The sequence below is a fragment of the Accipiter gentilis genome, chromosome 34 (assembly GCF_929443795.1).
Source record: "Accipiter gentilis chromosome 34, bAccGen1.1, whole genome shotgun sequence".
Classification (NCBI taxonomy): domain Eukaryota; kingdom Metazoa; phylum Chordata; class Aves; order Accipitriformes; family Accipitridae; genus Astur; species Astur gentilis.
Window position 1 is genome coordinate 6,668,730 of NC_064913.1, and position 21,382 is coordinate 6,690,111.

Consider the following 21,382-nt stretch of genomic DNA (forward strand, 5'->3'; position numbering starts at 1 on the left):
GAAAGACTCAGGCTATGTAATCATTCAATGAGAAAGATATCCCTGGAGGCCAGAACTACTACTGCATGTATAAGCTTATTTTTTCCCTTGAAGATGTTCATAAAAATAATCTTTTGTGGGAAGTTATTTTTTTCTTGAGCTTTCCTGAGAGAGTATTTAAAAGAAAACAGAGTTATAAATTACAGATTCCCCTGCAGCTCACAAAAGAAAAGAGAGGACCAATAATGCTGTCATCTAAGATGAAGGCACAAATTATAAATCAGATCATCCATGGGATATAATGTCCACTTGTTTTAAGTCACATCTTTAATATTCAAATGTTATGCTCCAGAAGGAAGTTTGCTTTCCACACAAGACCTGACAGAGTGTTTAAGTGCATCCCAATATGGTACTAATCATCCCCTGGATACTGTAGTCTGTACTCAAGAGAGAACCAACAGGGCATGCCAAGTACTATCATTGCTCTGGGGTCTACAGTGGAAAAGACAAGTGACCATTAAACTACTGCTGCAACCGTAATAAATGAGTTCTGTGGGAACTACTGACGATATCTCGTTTACTTGGGCAGAGCCTTACTTCTGTGACCCGCTTCAGGTGGTGCACAGCTTCTCTTGGCACCCTTCCCATCTCTGTCTTCGGCAGAGCTGCCCACCAGGCAGCCCAGACCCGTTTTGTTACCTTCTCCTCGGGCACAGCCATGAGCTGCCTGCCTTCCTCCCAAAGAAGGGCTAATGAGGATGAGATGGGTTACGTTTCTGCTGTCCTGCATCTTGAGCCCTGGACCTCATTCCTTCTCTTCTTTGGGTGGTTCCCTGTGTTAGTCCCCTTTCCATTTCTGTTTTCCCGACATCCACGGTGCCGTTCCAGGGTGCAGGTGTTGGTCAGGCTCCAGCTGTCCGAGTCGTATACCTGCAGCGCACTGCACTGCACCGCCAAAAGGAAACTGAGAAATCCTAGCTGGACCACGCCAGTCTGGCAGAGGGAGGTGTTCCTCCTCCTCAGGCCCAACGTGGGAAGAGGGTTCGTGTCTGGAGCAGTGGCGTGTCTGTGCCAGAAGAACGCTCCTATACGTGTCCTTCTGCCAAGGTCTCACCTGCATTAAGTCAAGAGGCTGAGTGTCTCTGAGCAGAGCAGAAAGCAGGGAGAGGGAGCGATCCTTCGCAAGAGCTGAGGACATCCTTGGTGGTCCTGAACAAAGCTGGAGGCTGGAGCTACTTTAGAGGTAGTGAATGGAGGAAGCGCTGCCACTAGATCTTCTTGAAAAAGGAAGGTAGCTAAAATAAGCTTTATTGAGGTCAAGTTATTGATAAAAAAATAAATAATGATAAATGTAGTCTTTTCATGCATTCCAAATGACCAGGATCCATTAAGCGGTATTGTAAACTGATAGAGAAAGAAACTTTAAAACATTTCTCTTCTCCTGTTTTTGAGGCTGTGTAAAAATAAAAGCGAAATTATTTAGAATTTTGCCTTCCACATCTATTTGCCTTCTATAGCTTTTTAGAATCTACAAATAATTTACAGAATCAAAATAGATTTTGCTATAGTATTTACTACAATACACAGCCCTGTACCCACTGAAACTATTGTACTCAGGAATGGAAGCTGGAGCTGGGTCTCAACTTGAAAAGATTCTTTTAAACATTATATAACATGTTATGAAAAGGAAAACTACTCATGTTATTAAATAAGTATTTTTAAAAGTGAGTTGAAACCAAACAGTAACAAAAGGCAACAGTCCTAGGGTTTAAACAGACTAGAACAGACAGAGGTTAACGTGACCAATGATAATGCCACACTTTCATTTCTCTTTCTATATAGACAGTTAATAGAAAAATGTTTACTGAAGCCCACGGAAAGCATTTATACTTGCAGAATATATTCACATTGACAAAGTGTTCAATGTAAGTCCAAACAATTCCTAAATCGGACCTCTCCAGAAAGCCACTCGAGTGTAGCTTACCTGAACTGCGTATCTTCATCTGAATATTAAAAATGTGACTCATAAGCATCCTAACCCACAGCATCTGTCTGAAACACATCAGAACAGCTGGAGAATTAGTCAGAACTTGGCCTTCTGCCACCACAATTTCTAGCTGTACGCTGTGACTTAGAAAGCACCTTAGTGTTTACCGTGTGAAAGGTATAATAATGAAAAATATGCTTTGGTAAATGATAGGTAGTGGTACTGTAAGAGAACTATTTAGTGTCTAATTACTTTGTGCCAGATACAGTAAGCCAGTTCTGTTTTTTTCATAAGTCTGGGAGCTACCCATTTCTGAGTGATGACAGTTGATTTATTGAGGAAAAGATACCATTGTGTGAAAAGTTCATGTGTCTTCAGTGCAAATAATTGGGCTTCCTGTTTCAGTTTCATCACCCACAAAATGACTTGAAGTAGAATGAGAAAAACCCGGGGAGTGATGAGTGAGCTGCCACATTGTTCTATCGAGTGCCAGAGCCTGGTCTCAAAAAATACTGCATCTGGTGACTCTGAAACAAATACACCTCATAATTTTCTCTGCAGTTCAATTTACCTGAGATGACAGCTGATAAACCAAAGAAATAGATTTGCATCGTAGTGGACTGATCTTTATTGTCTCAGATACGGAGTTTGTCATTTTCTCTTCTTTCCAGGTGCCATACTCCGAGCTGGGTGGAAAAACTTTAGTGATGGCAGTTTATGACTTTGATCGTTTCTCCAAACATGATATCATTGGGGAATATAAGGTTGCGATGAACACGGTGGACTTCGGTCATGTCACTGAGGAGTGGAGGGACTTGCAAAGTGCAGAGAAGGAAGAGGTAAGAAAAATCAGACTTTTTTTTCCCCCAGGACACTTTTATCCTCAGCTAGAGAAACAGTCAAACGAGCAACATTTTTTTTGCCGAGACAGCTCCCATCTGTTATCAGCATTTCTCAGACTTACTTCACCTGATAAGTTTTTGATAAGCATCTTCTCCAATACTCATTGAATGGTACGTTCTCCTTTGCTAATCCTATTTTCAATCTTTTTGATACTTCATGCAACATATTAAGAAAGTTTTCATGAGTTTGGCTTTTTCTTGAATTGATGCAGTTTGGGTATATAGAATTTGCATTTGAATATGAGAGCAGCGTGCATTTAGGCTTCTTTGTGGTCCTAATCTTTCTAAATGTTTGCATCTCAAGGCATCTTATTGTACATGAAGGTAATGGCAGGTTTTCATTGAAGTACCTTACAGTTTTATTGAGCTGCTATGCAATCCATTGATTAGAATTATGCATTTGGCAAAGACCTTGGAATGGCATCTCACTCAACTACTAATCACCTTTTTTATTTTCGTCTCTGTGCCAACATCCTGTGGGTTCATTGTTTAGTAGGTATAGTATTACACATACCCAAGACACTTTTTGGAAATATTTCATCACTAAATTGTTGTTCCTGTGAGGTTGTTCATACTGGCACATCCACCTTTTTGCTTACTATAAGACCATTTTGTACTCAGTTTTACATTAGTTTTCCTTTTGATTGCTAGATAATATCTGCCCACTCATAATAGCATGCACAGCGTGCTTCAGTTCTCTGGTGGGAGAAGAAGGAATCTGAGTCTCAGGTCCTCGTTGTCTAATTTAGCTAATAAGCTGCTTTGGATTCAAACCTTAGTTTCTGTAATTAAAGAGACAATCTCTACATGAAATCCTTCCTTAATACAAGTGACAAAATCCTGAATACTGGATTTAGACTACAAGTTGTGAAAAATTCAGTGGATGCTGAGCCATGCAGCCTCCTCAGATTTTCAAAACTGGTGGACTTCAGTCTTGCCTTTTTGAGCGTTTGTTTTTAAAGACTGTATTTTCAGATGTCTTTCTTCTAGTGCTTATTGATTTGAAAGCCACTGCTACATTGAGACTATTCTGCCTGGCATTGTTTCATAGTGACAGCGTTTGCAGGGCTCTCTTATTGCATTGACATTGGTATCCATGCTACGTGGGGCATGTTTCTTCCGCTCTTAGAGCTAAAGATGAAAACGAAAAGAAAAAAAAAAGGAAGTTTGCAGTTCAAGGGCCCTGTTCCTTTAAAGCCTCAGCATACCGGAAAGCTAGAAATGTGAAATCAGAGTGTATTAATCCTTCTAAACTTTATGAAGTATCAAACTGGACTTTTATTGCACTATTGTGTGTGATATCAGTCTGTTTCATGTTTTTCTGTTGCAAAACACATAAAGGAGCCACATACTACACGAAGAGGAATTGAACCTTCACCTTTTTAGTAAAACTTCAAGCTTATAGAACATAAACAATGATATCCCCTTGTGCAGGTGACAGATAACATGGCATAGATTAGTGCAGGGTTTCATCTGTCTTGTGGCATAGAACATTGCCCCTTGAGTTTTCTAGCTCATGGCCGCAGCAAGACCTGACTCAGTCCCTTGGTTGCTTCATAAAGTTCATGTCCTGCTAATACAAAACAATGTTAAAAGTTGCTTGAAATAGAGTGTGAGCTACTTCCAAAAATGCATTCTGACTTGGAAAGAACTTTTTATTAAAATCAAAGAAGGTAACCAGCAGAAATAATTCTTAAATTATTTGGATATTAGAAGAGTATTACAAGAACTTTGAATAGTTTGCAGTAGGGACGAAACCTAGGTTGTACCTTATTTGTGCTTTCAGAGCCCAAGTGAACTGACAGATGTGTATTTTTACATGCATTTGTCTATGCAAATATATTTTCAGGAGAGTCATGTTAACTAGAAGAAACTAGCTTTCCTTAGTTCCTGTCTGAATCTCTGCTCTCAGCTTTCCTCAAATTTCAGGTACTATGTATACAGAAAAAAACACTGTAATTTTTGAGAAGTTTTTTGATAGGGCCTTTTTGAAGCTGCTATTGATGCGTGGCTTTTTTATTTATAAGAAGCTAGGCAATATCAACCTGTGAAAACATCCTGAAAAGCTGCTTGCACCAACTCCCTAAATATTTTTTCATAATACAGGAGGTCTTCTGTTCCATTTTGCATCTCTATGCTCACAAGCATGCAATGTATCCAATAAATATGGAAAAATATTATAACTTACATTAGTTGGATACTTTGTTAATCTTAGTTTTCTATATATTGTAGCTTTCCTACAACAGCTCCTGAGCTTACTTCACAAATAAAATTGACCCCATAGAAACCAGTTACTTAAGATGTAGGTCAGTCAAGTATATTTAAACCAAAAGGTCTTCACTTATTTTTGCTCTGTAATGGAACCTCTGTTTCTGTCATATATGTGTTGGGCCTGATTCAAATAATTGCTTAGCCCGGTCTGGAAAAGAACCAAGAGAGTTACATCTGTCAGTGGTTCGGGAGCTGTGTTTCCCGGGAAATGTCATTCATATTTCCATATTTGACTACTGCCAAGTACCTCACCATCTTCGATATTCCAGCCTCTGCTCAGGAGCAAAGATGCCGTACAAATTCTAGTAGATTTTAAGAGATAATAAGTAAGGGACAAAGAGGAGTGGGAGAGGTCCTGTCACCATAAACCTGTTATCAGCTGACACAGCAGACATTGCAGAATTCACAGCAGATACAGCTGTGACCAAGAAGTACTCTGGCTTCACAATTAGCAAATACAGTACTGCACATACAAAGGTTAACATGATTTACCTATGCCACGTGTAACAACAGACATGTGCTTGTCTGTTAGTAGTGATCATGAACATGACATGGCGGTCTGGCTTACTGATTGTAAGAAAACATGATAAAAACCAAATTAAAACCTAAGCAACTGGATTTCATCCAAAAATGTATGACAACTGTAATTCTATTACTACCAACACATCTTTTGTAGACTATTCCACATGTTATAATTGCATAATGAATTTGTCCTTTAAAAGCACATCTGTATCTGGTCTGCAATATTTGAAGAATGACATGGTTTATTTCCAGTTTTGCTCTTACAGCAGTTAGGTACGTTTGTCAGTTCTTAACAACCTAGTGCTAACTAGAATTCTGAAGACGTTTGCAACTAAGTATCAGACGCCAAACTATCCTTAATGTTTTAATTATGACCCCTAAACAAGATCTATACCAAAGCACATAAGTGGCAATTGTCACCAGTCACTTTGAAAGAACCATCTAGGTGGTACCAGTCAAACTGAGTATAAAAATCTTATTTTTATCTCACTTTATGTCACATTCAGTTGATGCGCATCACAGAATATACAATCTAATTATCAATGCAATCATAGAGGGCAGAATAGTTTTACTAGCAGGTATTCTTCTTTTTGCTCATGAAGTTCCTTTGTGCTTTCCATCCTTTTTTCTAAATGGGCTTGAAATTGATGGCAGAGGACGAAGGTTTAATGAAATATGTGAAGCTCTACCTCTCACAGCCCAACCATTTGAATGGCATCTCTGTGACAATGCATTCTCTTCTGGGAAAGGTCTTACTAATATATTTATGTCGGTGAAGCATTTTGAAGGTACAAGGCTTTATGTAAGCGTTTGTTAGGACTGTGAGAGGGCTTTGGGAATGTACGAGTCTGTACAATGACTGCTAAATATTGGGGAGGCCACTACTAATGAGCTGCATACCTTGAATTGTTTTTCCTTGGCTGCTTTTAGCTCTGCTGTCCTTGTGAATATACAGAGGTGATTTATGTAGTAGTCCTTCAGTCTCATATGACTGAGAGCATGGGAGGGAAGAGTGGTAGATACTGAAAGGTTATTCACTTTTACCAAGTCTGACATATAATGGTTTGGGCACAGAGTGTTAAAAAACAGATGATAGGAGTTTGTTCCTCTGTGTCATCTACCAGATGTCACTGCCATTAACTTTATCTGAGTACATACTGCATCCAATATCCGTTATCACTCCAGTACAGAAGGCTAGACAGACCTCTTCTTTGCTCACAGCAGTGTGAATCATACTGAGAGTCATCTTCTGAATACTTCAGCTGATTTCCCTCCAGACATTTTGTTACATTGGCACTTAAATTGAAAACCTGTTGTAGCAAACATTCCAAGAAATTTTAGGTAATATAAGGAAGAGCAGAAACCATTCTTTCCCTTGAAAGCAGTGGAGAATCAGAGCCTTGTTCCATGAGGAGAAGGATCTTTGACCTGCCAGTGTCCACCACCAAGAGTTCTGCTCACCTCTTATGTCTGCCATCGCGTAAGACTTTATGCATTATCTGATCAGGCATCCACCATGTATAGGTTACATGATGGATGCATGCTCGTATCACAGTGGGATGTGATGGGTATATTTTCTACATGGCTTCTGAGCTGGAATTCTGGAAAACACCAGCAAGGTGCACAACAGGTTCTCTCCTACATGATGTACAATCCCAAGCAGCAGAGATGGGTGCTACGGTACTGCCTTGCAAAGGGGTGAGATGCAGGCAGTCTGCAGCTGAAAGACCAGTTCTGTGAAGCTTGACATGCACTGTTCATGAGGATTGTTCTTCCCTTCCTCATCAAAAAATAAAAGTCAAAGGAAGGAGATGGAAAAGTGGGCCTGAAATGGGTATATTTAATACCTCGGTATGCTTCATAGCAGTTGGAGACTGACAAAGTTAGTAAGCCGTCTAGCTTATTGAATCCTCAGCACTGAAACTTGCAGAGAGTTAAGAGGAAAGGACGGTTTTACAAATGTCACTGTCAAATCACAGCAGCAAATCACTGTCATTTTCTGTTATATCAGAGATGGACAGATGATCTAATAGACCTTTCCCATCTCTAATAATAACACTTAGTTCTTATACAGCTTTGCAGACAGCACAGTGCGTTGCAAAAGAAAGTATCATTATCCCTATGGAGATGCTGTCAGAGTGTCAGACAAATTTTAAAATGTGAGGTCTCCTTTATTTAGCTGCATATTATATTGGATCACTATGTCTTCTGCATGGTGTTCAACTTTTCTCAAGTTTACTTCTTCTTACAACCAATTAAAACTTGAAAATGTTAAATCTAAGGGGGTTTTAATTTTCAGGTTTTGTGGCAGAGTTACATGCAGTAAATGCACAATGTTAAATGCATGTTCAACATTGTAAGTGCAGCATCTGTCCTGCAAAGGAACTGAATTTGATGGTGAGGGAACAAGAGGGAGGTTCTCAAGTTTTAGAATAAGCAAGCCTGATGTGAAATTCTTTAGCATTTAATTAGTTGTTTTTCATCTTGAAATTGAAGGTGTTGAAATGTTGTGATTTTAAAGGTAAAACCATATGACTCAAGCAGAGCAGTTACAGTACTGTTTCAGGCTATTAGAATTATGCATTTCTTTTTTTACCTTTCATACTCAAACTGCTGACAATCCCACTATATACCTTTGTTGAGTATTCTCTTTCTTAACTCCCTCTCTGGAAGAGACACCTACCTTAGGAGGTCAGAGGCATTCTTGTGTTATAACAAAAAGAATGTAATTGGCTTACTTGAAATCAAAAGGGAACTTGTCTTGATTCATCTCAGACTTCCTGGCTTTACAGATATTACATTCAAATACAGAGGACAGTAGGCAAGAAGAAGTTAAGTGATAGTGTAAAATTCAGGCTCTGCTGGGGCCCTTCTGTTTCTGGACAGTATTCATTCTGAGAAAAACTTGTATTGCTTATTTGACAAAAACATACTTATTACCATTTGACTTTCAAGTGTGGAAGGGCATCTTGAGGTTAAACTGTGCTGACAAAGTAGATCATACACTTGGTGCTAAGCATCTAATGATCCATACACAAAATAATAATAATTGTATTAATGTTGATTCTAGACAAGGCATATTCCTAAAGACCTTGTAGAAAGTTACAAGGCCAAAGGAAGGAATTGTGGACAATTCCCCACCTCTGCCTCTTAATTTTATTGTGTGGTTTTTTTATCGCTCAAGTATAGGATATTTTAAAATGCTTAATAGAGGAGGGAGGCCAGACCAGCCAAGGACTTCAAAAGCACTGGACTTAGATGTTAACCATACAGTGGCATTTTGAAAGCGATGTTCTGAATGGTGTTTTTATAGGCTTTTGAGAAAGATGCTGAGAGGGATCAAAATCATCTCAGAGTCCTTCTTCAAAAGGCTTAAGCAGAATTTATATCACTTAGATGCTGGAAGAATTTTTCATGTATCTGCAAGCAATTCATTCAGAAAGCTGATGTATCAGTCATTTGCATGTGTTGAAGTATATTCCAAGTGGAAGGTGCTAAAGCTACAGTATGAAAAGATGTTTTGGATGGAAGCTGCAGAAGGAATTCCAGGGAATTCAGCCATAATCGTGGAGTACTCCCAGTTATAAAGCTCTGTAATCTGCGAGGGATTGCAAATGCATCTGTAGAATCAGCTGATTGGTGTGAAAGGGCCACAGAACATGCTATATATGCAATTTTCCTGCATTTTTCTCCACCTGGACTTTTATGTACTTACTTATTTTTCTGATTACCAGCATCAGTGAATGCATTATCCAGAGGCAGAAACTGCATTTCTCACTGGGACTCTAGGCAGAAGCTTTGCAGTAGTCCAGGGTAATACCTTATTTCCCTTTCTCCCCTCCCTTCACAAACAAAGAGTGACAAAAATCATTATGATTGCTGTTACAAACCAGGATCAGGAGCTAAGGGAAGCTGTGACATAGCTGTATCAAAATACTCTATCACAGGTGTCATGAGAAGGGCCTTCAGAACAGAGACCAGCACTTTAACAGTCACAAGGAAAGAGCAGCTCCCACAAAGAAGACGACAGCTTTTCCACTAAAAGCTTGAGGCATAGTGTGCCACTCTGGTCTCCTCCCTTTGTTGTGCCCACTCCACATAGAACTAAAAGATCTTGGTTTCCAGAAGCCTCAGAGAAAGATGTATTTCTGAAAAGGTTAAAAGACAAAGATTTAGGAACAGTCATCCAAGAAAGAAAAGGATTAGCCATTTTCTTCATTTTTTCCCTCTGTCAGCTCTTAAACACCAATTTAGACCATGTCAGGGATTACCATAGTAACCATTTAACCTCTTTTCAGAACCTGTTGTGTTTCAGTTTAGTTCAACAATGAGCTTAACCGGCATTTGAAGCACTTTGCATTGTACCTGTGACGGGAATTAGCACCAAATGCCCTTACTTTAGAGAAGTCACAGTTAGAATCTACAACATAATACTGTAGTTTTAGTTCGGTGGTATTAGGCTTTTATTGCTTTTATGCTAATATTTTAAGAGGTAGAGTATATGATTTTAGGATGCATTACCAAGTCTTATTTCTAAGCTAAATGGATGACAGACAGCGATAACTCGTTCCTAGTTACCTGTTTGATTGTGTCATGAAACTTGGCCTTCCACCAAACTTGGCCTTCCACCAAAGGCCAAAGAAATTCTTCACATTGGCTGATGTGTTGTTGCTGTGTGACAGGTGATGCAGCTGGGTGGTTTTGGTGCAATCAACCCTGTACTTTTTTCCTCTTTCTTTTCCGTGGCCTTCTGGAGCTTAGTGTGTGATTGTTATCAACGTAACTAGAGGAATACTCAGGACATGATGATTTAAATTGGATTCTAAAAACCTTTGGAATAACATAGCCTTTTTTTCTTGTTCATGTCTAATTCAGTCTGGGCAGGATGCTGTTGTACAAAATAATAACTTTCAGAAAAAAACCTTTTTCATAGAATATCTCTATTTCTGCATTTTATGCATTCTTCCCTTGTAGGTTAATGGAGAACTGACATTTCCAGTTTTTAAGATCTTGCGGTCTACAACATACACACAGTTCTTTTTGAAGGACTGATGATAAGTAGTCTTTCACTTTCAATCACACAGATCAAAGCAAGTAATATTATTATTCTTGGATATTCATAGGTAACTATGTCATACATAAAATTTAAAGAGATTAATAAGATAGATGTAAATGCTTTTCTGTACCTTATCTGAGCATGAACATTTATAATGTTGGTGCTGTACAATTTGAATTTGTGTAACCTCTGTCTTCTAGAATTCCAATAGTGAGGAATTTTACTCCAAGAATGATGCCACTGTCTAAAGATCAAACCATCTCTCCTCTCTCTCTCTGTATCTCCAAACTTTCATGCCACTGGCCACAGGAAGGGAGAAAATCATACAATGCTGACTGATCTCTCAGTTTCTTATTCTTACAGGGGTTTTTTTTCTTTTTTTTTAACTTCTACCATCATTCTATACACCTGAGTGAGTCAGTTAATTATTAAGTTGCACGATTTAGCCTCCGGTCTAGAGTTGCTGTTGCTTTTTACTATCTATGTTGACCAGAGGTCAAACTTCTGTGAATCACTCCACCTCCTCACTTCTCAGCATATTCTCACTCTGTGTGTATGTGTGTATATGAGATGTAGACCTGATTATGGAGCAGAAATACATCTTTCTTTTATTATTCATCTTCTGCGATGGAAGCTTTTGTGCAGACTTTAATAGTTTTGTGAGCAGCCTTTAATTGCATTAGCTGGGACTTTTTGTTTCAGATGGCTGCCTGGCTGGCTAGGTGGATGGAGTGGCACTGTAGTTGTTCTGTCCTCTCCACTGGCAGAGTTTCCTGAGTAGGATGTTTTTTTTCTGTGGAGGGTTTGAGTATGGTCACTGCCGCAGAATTACTACTCTTGCTCTCTCCTTAGAGCAGCACACAACTCCCTTTGAGATACAATCACCATCGCGTAGATAAAATTCGTTTCTAATCTTTCGGACCCAGATATTGTCTGTATGTGCTTCTTTCTGGCCAAGGACTAGATGAAAAGAAATACCTGGCACTGAATCCAGTGACATGGAGGCCAAGACCTTTTCCTTGAACATTATGTCTGCAATTACAATTACAGAAATAGTGCCAAAGGTAGGAGTTTCCAAACTAGCAGTGAGAAAGAGAATTCAAACAGTGGTATGTTATTGCTGCTTGATCGACTGGATGCATTCTCCTACAACACAACAGAATTAGGAGTTATTGCTACTTCCACTGTCACTGATAATGGCAACTAAATTTGGGAACCCTTCTCTAGTGCATTTTTCCACTTGTGGCTGACCTTGAGTTCAAACCTCTTCTTCTTAGATAGAGACCTTGCCATAAAATTCTAACCTAAGTCATTCCCTAGACGATTACTATTATGTGGGGTTTATAACTTGCTTTTGATGCCACCGGCATAGAACATGGCACTGCAGCTTCTCAATGGTATGGATGGCAGCGGGCAGACAGCGCCCGAGCTTCCCATTAGATCCTTAGCCAGTTTTAAGTGCTGCTTAAATTACTTCTGGTAATCTTCAGAACTACTTGGTTGTCTGGAATCCAGTTATTTTATCTTTGTTTTTCCACATCTTCTTCAGTAACTGTGAAAATTAACAGGAGGATCTCTGTTGATGAGTGAAGCTCAGGCTTCGAAACTGGCAGCAACTGATATTCGTGAGTGCCCTGGGGTCTGCAGCTGACAGCCCCTGTTTGTTAATGCCCAGCCCAGAATTAGATAGCAGCAGATTATGCTGAAAGTGTTTTTACTCATTCAGACTTCCACGTTAATCATTCAGGCTGAACATTAATTTTCTGTGATGTTTTAGAGCATGCAAGTTTTCCAGGAGATGTGGGACATTTGAATTACTTTTGATTACTCTAATTTTTTTGCTTGTACTTTTTATACAGAAAATAGGTACAACTATTACAAGTCTGTGACACAAAATAAGAGCTGCAGTTCTTCCACAGCACTTCTCTGTAACCCATGATTTCTTTCTTGTCATAGTAGATATTCATCCCTACATTTTCTTTTTCTGTCACTCTTAAATGTTAACTTGTATATGACAATACGTCAAAGCCCTCCAGAAAAACCCACCTCTAACTTCGAATGCCATCCCAATATGCGCGTGCTTACCCATCCTCTGTTTTTTAGAATGAGGACCAATTTCTCTCATTGCAATTTGATACAACAAGTGATGATGTTTCTCTAGATATAGAATCATACTTCTCTACATACCCTTTAAATCATTAAATCATTTAAAATCTCTTTGAAAGACATGATAATTTCTTCAGAATGTCTGTCTGTCATACTAAACTATTAGTTGCTTTCTTAATGGAGAACTGTATGCTTTTAGTTTCATCCATCAGCCTAAAGGAAATATATGCACATTTAGTGTATTGAAAGTTACAACTTTTATGATTAAAAACATAAAATCCCAAAATTAGTATTTTCTGATATATGATAACTGTAAATGAGAACAGATTTTAATTAAACTCTACTAGATTTGCTGCAGCAATCTTTTGTTCCAGAATGACTTGAGAATATTGGCTTCCTGCTTGGATTTCGGCTGTAGAGTTCTACACTTGGCCTAAGTTCTTGCAAGCACAAACACCGGTCACATTATATAGGGATTTAAGGCTGTGAAACTTTCCTGTTTATATGTTCCCTATCATGAAAACTAGCTGTTACTCAGCCTTCGAGCACAATCACTACATATAAAGCTGTGAATATCTTGTGTATAAACCCTGGGACATGTTCCTTAGACTTTTTAGCCCACCTGTTTGTTGATTCCTTGGGTTTCTTGCCAGAAGGTACCACTGTATGAGCTCTTACAACTCACTGAGGATGACAAGTCTTTAAATCTGATTTATTTTATTTGCATTGAGCCTAGACTAGCTAACATTAACATTTTCTTTCTGAAAAAAAAAAAAAAAAAATCCCATTTCAAAACCTTTGTTTTGTTTAGAAATACTACTATTTCCTATCAAATTGGCTAGTTTTCTAAATGAGGTGAGGTTGTCTGCCCTAAACCTGGAGGACTCCTAGATCTTCAAGGAACATTTTAAAGAGCCTCCTATAATCAAACAATCTAGGAAACAGGCAGGATCCAGGAGGTAGTAGTGTTCCCCCTGTGCCAAGCTGGGAGGAAGGTGGCACAAGGAAACCCCCTTACAAGCTGGAAAGTTAGACCTTGCTTGGTTTTGGAGCAAGGAGCTAGAAACCCTTTGATTCTCAGCCCATGGCGTTTTGTCCTGGCTGCATGGCCATAGACTGCAAATTCCAAAAGCTCAAATTTCCTCATGGTATCCTGACTTTCAGCATTATCCTACATGTTTTTAGTGGAATTTCAGCAAAACCAAGTCTCCCATGACACATTGTATTATCATCTAATCAGAATTTTGTGGAAATTCCACTGGAAAATTCTGTGTGAGAACTTACTGACAAAGGATACAAAGAGAAGACTGCTGACATCAGACCAGCATTCGTTATAGGCAGCTTTGCACCTCCGCTGGAAAATGCATAGAGGGTCTTCAAACCCAAAGAGTTTGCAAGTTACTGATTTTAAGACATCAGTAGAGGGAGGAAATAACACATCCCTTATAGCTTCAGCAGTTACTCTCTCTCTGTGTTAAAAATGTGTACTTTATTTGTTATTTGGATGTTACTAGATTCTACTCCAAGTCATCGATTCTTGTTATGCCCTTCTTCAGTAGATTCAAGCCATTTAATACATGATGCTTCCTCTTCTCTACAGTACTTATGCACTGTAATCAAGTCACTTCCAATCCTCTTTTCAGAAAGCTGCAGAAATTCATCTTTTATGTTTTTCACAATCAGGCTTTTTCTCCGGTTTTCCAATAAGAGTTGTGACTTTTTGAAGACTACCTTCTTTGTCATTTTCAGCATCTTAAAAAAAAAAATATGTACACAAGAACAGTGTGCAGTATACTTTATGTCTTTGCCAAAGAGCAAAGTCACCAGCTACTTCTGCTCGCTCCTACTATTGAATGTTTTGCACAGCATTACACTAGCAGTTCATGGTCTGTTGCTTATGATCCTAAATCCTCAGCAGGAGGCACTGCCTTCTAAGATATCTTTCCTGATTCAGTAGATACTTAGATATAGTCTTGAGTTCTTTGTCTTAGAATGTAGAATTTTTGCTTTTGGCTGTATGAAAATGTATTCTGTGTGACTGGTTACAGCTAAGTGATTTAGCACTTTCTCTCTGACCAACCTGTTGCATTATTATTTACCGTTATGGTATTTTTGGTATCACCTGCTTATTTTATCAGCAGAAATGTCTTCCACGTCTATAAAAACATCAGTAGACCTTGAACAGAACAAAAAAATATTTTGCATGTTTCCTTCATCAACCAAATTTACAATCTTATCAAAGAGTGAATCTGGTTTTAGTTGAAAAGGCCTATTTTCCATAAAACCATGTGACTTCACATTCAGTATATTTCATATCCTTTAAATCAACGTTAATACAAATGTTTATGACTTCTTTGTTTCATTGGGGTTTGATAAAAGGCAGATGGCTGATAGGTACAGCCTTCATCCCATTTGACTTCTTTTAAGTAAGATGGGCATAACATTAGCACTGTTCCAATCTTCTGGAATTTCCCTTATGGCCTAAGATTTATTAAAAATGAACATCACTGAGCCAGAAATCTCATGATAAGTGCAGTCATCTTTCCTAGATTTTTATAGATGACTGCGGTGACCTCTTTCTTTTTACTGAACAGATTAATGAAATTCAGTGTGTGGTACTGATTGCTATGATGACCTTTGATGAGCTGTCTTGTCTTCCTAAAGAATGTGTTAAGAGAGTTTTTCAAAGTGAAATAGCCAGGGGAAGTGGAGTAATAAAAGAAGTTTTTTGCCAGTATGTATTTATCCAAACACTTGAATATCTTTTAGTAGTTTCATAGAAATGTATTTTTGCATGCTTAGTTTCAGAAGTGGATACAAGCCTGGTAAGTGTAAGTCAGTAGATTTGAATACATAGCACAAGTTAGGAACTGAGCACAAATATTTAACGAGCTGAACTTAAAACTTACAATGCAAGGCGTTGTAGAAGGAGGCATGTATTTGTTTCTTCATTTCAACTGGAACCAAAGACAAAAATATTGAAATTATCTGAGAGAGTATTTTACATATTTCTGACCTCCCTGAAACTAGGAAGCACTAGAACAAGAGTGGCTCTGAGCTTTTCTGAGGGTTTTCAGCTTGCCTCTTTTCCAGCTGCATATCCTTTACCCCATCTCATATTTTTAGGCAGTTTTGATGCTCTGGAAAAATCTTCAGTAAAAAAATCAGTAAAAGAGGACAATGTAAGAAAACCTTCCAAATGACAAGCAATGATACAGAAAGGGATTTCAAATCCTGCCTGTGCTTGTAGCGCAGAAGCTATGGATAGAAATAAAAGATGCCATTAACTTGGGTGAAATTATACATGAAAGAAAGTCATCTTCATCTTGATAAATTACAGGTGGAGAACTGCCTTGTTATAAGACTTCACCTATCAGCTGTTAACTTACAGCAGCTGTCTGTGATTTTCCCATTAGCAAATGCAGTTCCTTTCAGCTTGCTGTGCGATCCCCTGGTCTGCAGCCCTTTCCAGGTCACTGCTGTGGCTGCAGTGTAGTGAGGACTGGGATCTGCCTGTATGGCTGAGTTCTCTTCTTGTGAAGATAAAGGCTGGAAGCTGGGGAGCATGGTAAGAAGGTTCCTGTAAGTTTAATGGAAAGCAATGCCTTAAAGAGGGTAGATTCTTGCCCTGTTCAGGGAAACCCTTGAGCACATGCCAGGTCCTCACGTGTTCTGTTTGGCCTGCCTCTAGCTGACCAGCAAGTTTCTAGTTATAGAACGATGATATCGTGTGCTGCCTCTTGCCCAATGGCCAATTTAGGAGATTTTGGAGGAGGCCGCTGTATTGTGTGGGGTTTGTGACTGGGGTCATGGAAGGGAGCTGGAGGTAGTGCTGGGGGATATTATGGAGGAACATGAAAGCTGAACTGGTGTTACAGCAGGCACGAGATGAGAGAAAGGAGGACATCTATCTGCAGGAGTCTGAACCAGGCTGTGCTGGTGTCACTGCAAAAAGGAATCATTTACTTATAATGTAGCTGGGACTGGTATGAGGTGCACAGTCTTTTTGTCTTGGTAGTTTGTTACAGAGGAAAGGGAAGAAGATAGCTGGCTACAAAGTTAATCCACAAATTCCACTGAATTTCTCTTTGTGGTTCTTGCAGAACAAATAGGAATATACTGTACGCCTTCAGTAGTGGAGGTACTGAATTCACCTGATAGTCTTTCCCCGGGGCTGTTGAATTTCAGCAGGATTTACCAGCAGCTATAGATGATTATTCATTCCATCATGCCAATTGTTCCCGCCTACGGGTTTGTTTAATCTGTTTGGTTTTTCTTTCATTAATCGATAATGCATGGTCATCGTAGCAAGGACTCTGTTCATGCCAGGTTTTTAATACAGTACCACATCCAGTGGTACACCTTACAAGTAAGGAATTAGTAATTGATTTGATTCTTAATTACAGTTATCTGCTGTTTACTGATCCTGTATATTTTTGGATGTATGCTGTAATTCCAATCCATAATCAAAAGCTTTGGAGACAATTCCTTTTGGAAACCAAGACACACTTAGTAGTAGGAACTACATTAACTGAGCATTAAGGTACCCATACTTACTACAAGAGATGTTTTCGAATCTAGTGAGGGTACTGTACCGTGGTTTTCTGTACCCTGTCACAGGAGGACAAGGACTTTCTGTAGAGTGACTGTAATGCACATAAAATATTCTAATAATTATGGAAAAGCTTTGTGACTTGACTTCTCGCAGTGTCTGATAAGCCAAAAAAAAAAAAAAAAATCTTTCAAATGTATTACATTTCCTTTCAACACTGTACTTAGGCTACTCACTAGAAGACTAGCCTTGTGACATGCTATAGTTAATAAGTTTTCCATGCTGTCAAAAGTAATAATATTAATGTGCCATTCAGTTAAATTAATTTTGTTTTGTGCACTGGCCTGCATAAACGTGAGTGACATTTAGAAATATGATCAGGCAGGAGCTGAGGAGAAGCCAAGTGGCAAAATAGAGTGAGATGCAATCATTAAAGCAGAGCAGCCAGCTGCAAGCATTTGTGGGTAGGCAAAGAGTTACAGAAAACCAGGCTGTGATGTTCGGGTGTATATGTTTCTTCCAATTCATTCTTCCCTTTCTCATTTATTTAATAAATTAATTTTCTTCTTGTTTAATTAAGAACTCGGTATGTTTTGTAGCATGGTCTCTTGTCTGGAAATCAAAGAGTGTGTTTCTGCTAATCTTTGATTTCAAGTGCCTTCAGCCACAGTGTTTCTCATTTTGCAAGAGGCAGCTGATTGTAATGCTTTTAAACTGATGACCGTGAAGTGTCATTTTCTGCTAATAACAATGTTTTCTCTTTCCATTTCCTCTGCTTTTTAGAAAGCAGTAATAGAAGTGCTTTCTCTAAACAGTTAAAAATGCAATGAAGAGGACTAAAAGGAGGAAGCCGACAAAACCTGACTTGTTAATTTTTTTAATAACATTGGCTGGTTCAAGTTATTGCCCCACTTGCTTTCAAGTCCGATTTACTGTTGTGTTGGAGAATATTACCTAATTAGGACAGTTAAAAGAAAGGCCATCTACTACCTTTCTATATATATTGCAATAAGAAGACAGAGATTTGTGAAGAATTTCTATGTCAAGTAGTGCTGTTCAGAGGGGAAGAAAAAAAAAAGTAGATTTTTCTTTCCACAGAAAGATCCTGCTAGGTCTGTTCCCTTTAAGCAAAGGTAAAAAGTAGTGCTGGCATACAGAAGTTGTATGACAAAGGAGTCAGAGTAGAACTGTAGTAGGGAAATCAGTCAAAAGGAATATGCAATTAAACCATTTCTTTTGGCTCTTCCTCACTCCTACTTTATACCGTGACTGTATCCCTACAGATACCACCTCCTGATACCTTTAATGAATTCCCTTCATTCAAAAGATTGTTCCCTGTCTGCCCTAAAACTTCTCCCTTTTAAAGCTTACCTCATAGACCTTTGCTTCTATTTCTGTTCTCTGTTCACCTAGCATCAGTCTCCTTTCCATCACTTCTTTAGCCTGTTGTCGCTGCCAGTTCCTTTTTTACAGCATCCAAAATGAGCCCTCTGGATCTTTGCCTCAAGAACCCTCTGTTTCTTCCGAGATCTCCTGCTGTAACCTATTTCACTTTGCTTTGCTTCTTAATTTACTTGTTATATGCCTTGTAACTGAACACTTCACATTAACAGGAGCCTCCTTTTATGGCCAAGTTTGCACATTTGAAGAAGGTGAAACCTATGAAGATGCTTCTGAAATAATGTTAGTAAAAGCAAACAGGAGAAACTTTTGATCACAAACACTCTGTACTTCCATTTTGTAAGACAAGTGGGTTATTCCTGCAAATAAAGACTAATCCTTGAATAAGGAAACCTGCAGTAGGGCACTTGTCTGTTCATATTTTATTGTTTTAAAATATTATCTTAAAAGTGCAGTAGGTACAGTTGTCATGAAGATTCTTCCTTCTCTCCAGAGGCATTTAGCACCTATTTACTGCTAGCTGTATAACAGCGTGGCTGCTCCGTTCATGGGCATGAAATTCTTTTAGACAGCAAAGGAATTATTCTGCTTGTCAGATTAATGGTTTAGTTGTTAAAGTCCTTAGGTTTATGTTGACTGGGTTTATAGTTAGCATTTTGCAGGTCTGAAATAGCTACTTCTGTAATCAACCTTTTGATTGAAAAGGCTGGGGAGAGCTCTGCCTCTTATTCGCCCTCAGTACTTTATCTCATAGACTTTGGGGTACAGTGGTACTTGGTATGCATACATATTCATGTGATAGTCTCCAAAAGTGCTATAATAATGGGCTGACACATTAGCTCCAGCTTTTCTTTCTCTTTCCAGTTCTTTATCTTTCCCTGCTGCACCATCTATTTCTAGCCTATTTATGCAAGCTGAGTTTTAAGAGCTTCTTGCTCGCTTCCCACTCCTTTGCCTAATTGTGGCAGAATTGTCTTCATATTGTGGGGTCGTGTGGTCCCTGATTTGCAAGTGTAAGAGAAAAAAAGATTTTCTGTCTTTCTTGATTATACCTATTGCAGGTTTGAAATTTCTGCTTTGTTCTTTAACTACGTATATATATAAAGTGCAATGTCTTTGGAGCTGTTAGTGTTAAAGACAGCTGTTGTGACAATAAAATTTCAGGTTTAAAGAAAAAAAGGAAGCCCAACAAACCAGTACTTCCTTTTCTCAGTGTGATCTCTATTTGTCCTAGGGGTTGTGGAGGAGTGATACTTTCCCAGTTGTAGATCCCAGCTATGTGTATGGGTTGCTAATTCTGCCCACTTGCTATGGTGGCTTAATTGAAGTTGTGGCCAGTCCATGTCATCTATTTCTGCATCCATGTGATTCTATTACTAGTATTACTGTGACACCTTTGCGGCTTAGTGTATTCATGGTTTATGTGCCAAGAAAATGAATTTGTCAGATTTGAGATCTCCATGTGTAGACAGAATATGATGGCCTCAAAACTGTCTGAAGCCCATGGCTGTGGGAATTGGGATTAGAGATTCTGTCATTACAGTTTACCTGGGTTTCCTGAATTTGAAAGACTCTAGTTTAGCTTATAACCCACCTTTATGCTGTCCCTGTTTCCTCTGCAGAGTTTTAAAACATTTTGGTTGGTATGAAAACTATACAGTGAGCATTATGAGCTTCCATTGTAAATATTGATCGGTGGAAGATTGTATTTTGGGTCTTCACCCGTAAACCATGTCCTACTGTGTTTCTCTCAGGCTTAGGTAAATATCCACAATCAAAACCAGGTATTGAAGTCGGAAACCCACCTCACTGTGTTGATATCCTTCCTCCCTCTACTGACTATTTTGGAGTCTTAGATCCAATTAGGAAAAAGCATATGGTGCCGTGGCTCATTATTTTGGTATTGTTTTACCAAGAGAGCTGCGAGCATCAGCTTTCTTGTAATATCCTCCACAAAAATATGGAGAATGTTTATATTAAGAAGATAGATATCTCTGCTAGAGATTTGCAGTGTGAATGAGAGTAATCTGCATAAATAGCATTTTTCTCTGTGTCTCATTAGGAGAGTGTGCTGTCAATGCAAAAATGACTACTGACAAATATGAGAAGAAACATGAGACAGGCAGGAGCCTCTTAGAGTCGTCTCTAAAAAGTGCAGGTTCTCAACAGGACTTCAAGTAGCTTCTTCCAAGCTGAAGAAGTGTTAGCAGCACTGTCTGTGTCACTTGTGTTCTGCTCCATTGCATCCTCTTTAAATGTAATGAAGTTATGAAGTTGCCTGGTGGGGAGAGTCTTTTGATTGGTGTTTAGGTATTATACATGAATAAGTTAATGTCTATGAACCTCCCACTTGGAAGGAAGTTTCTAACACTAACTTACAGTTTCCATCAGAGATCAAAGTAATTTACTAACATAAATTATTTATACATAGGGCTGAAAGAAATTCATAATAACAATAAGGCACCTCCATGAGATAATCACCATACCAGAAGCACTCATCTGTACCTTGTAGCCCTGCAGGGGTTTGTAATTATCTTCTGCAAACCACACCTCTGGTGATTGCTTTTTGTTGCTTCATTGCAGTGCTGCCACTTGCAGTATTTTGC

The 21,382-nt window shown here is 38.8% G+C and overlaps 1 protein-coding gene across 1 annotated transcript in view; it reads left to right on the forward strand.

Annotated features, from left to right (window-relative positions):
- SYT1 (synaptotagmin 1) overlaps positions 1 to 21,382 on the forward strand; it is a 353,854-nt gene that overhangs the window by 274,798 nt on the left and 57,674 nt on the right. Inside the window, 1 exon segment of the mRNA XM_049792446.1 lies at positions 2,638 to 2,805. Coding sequence (XP_049648403.1) covers positions 2,638 to 2,805 — 168 coding nt within the window.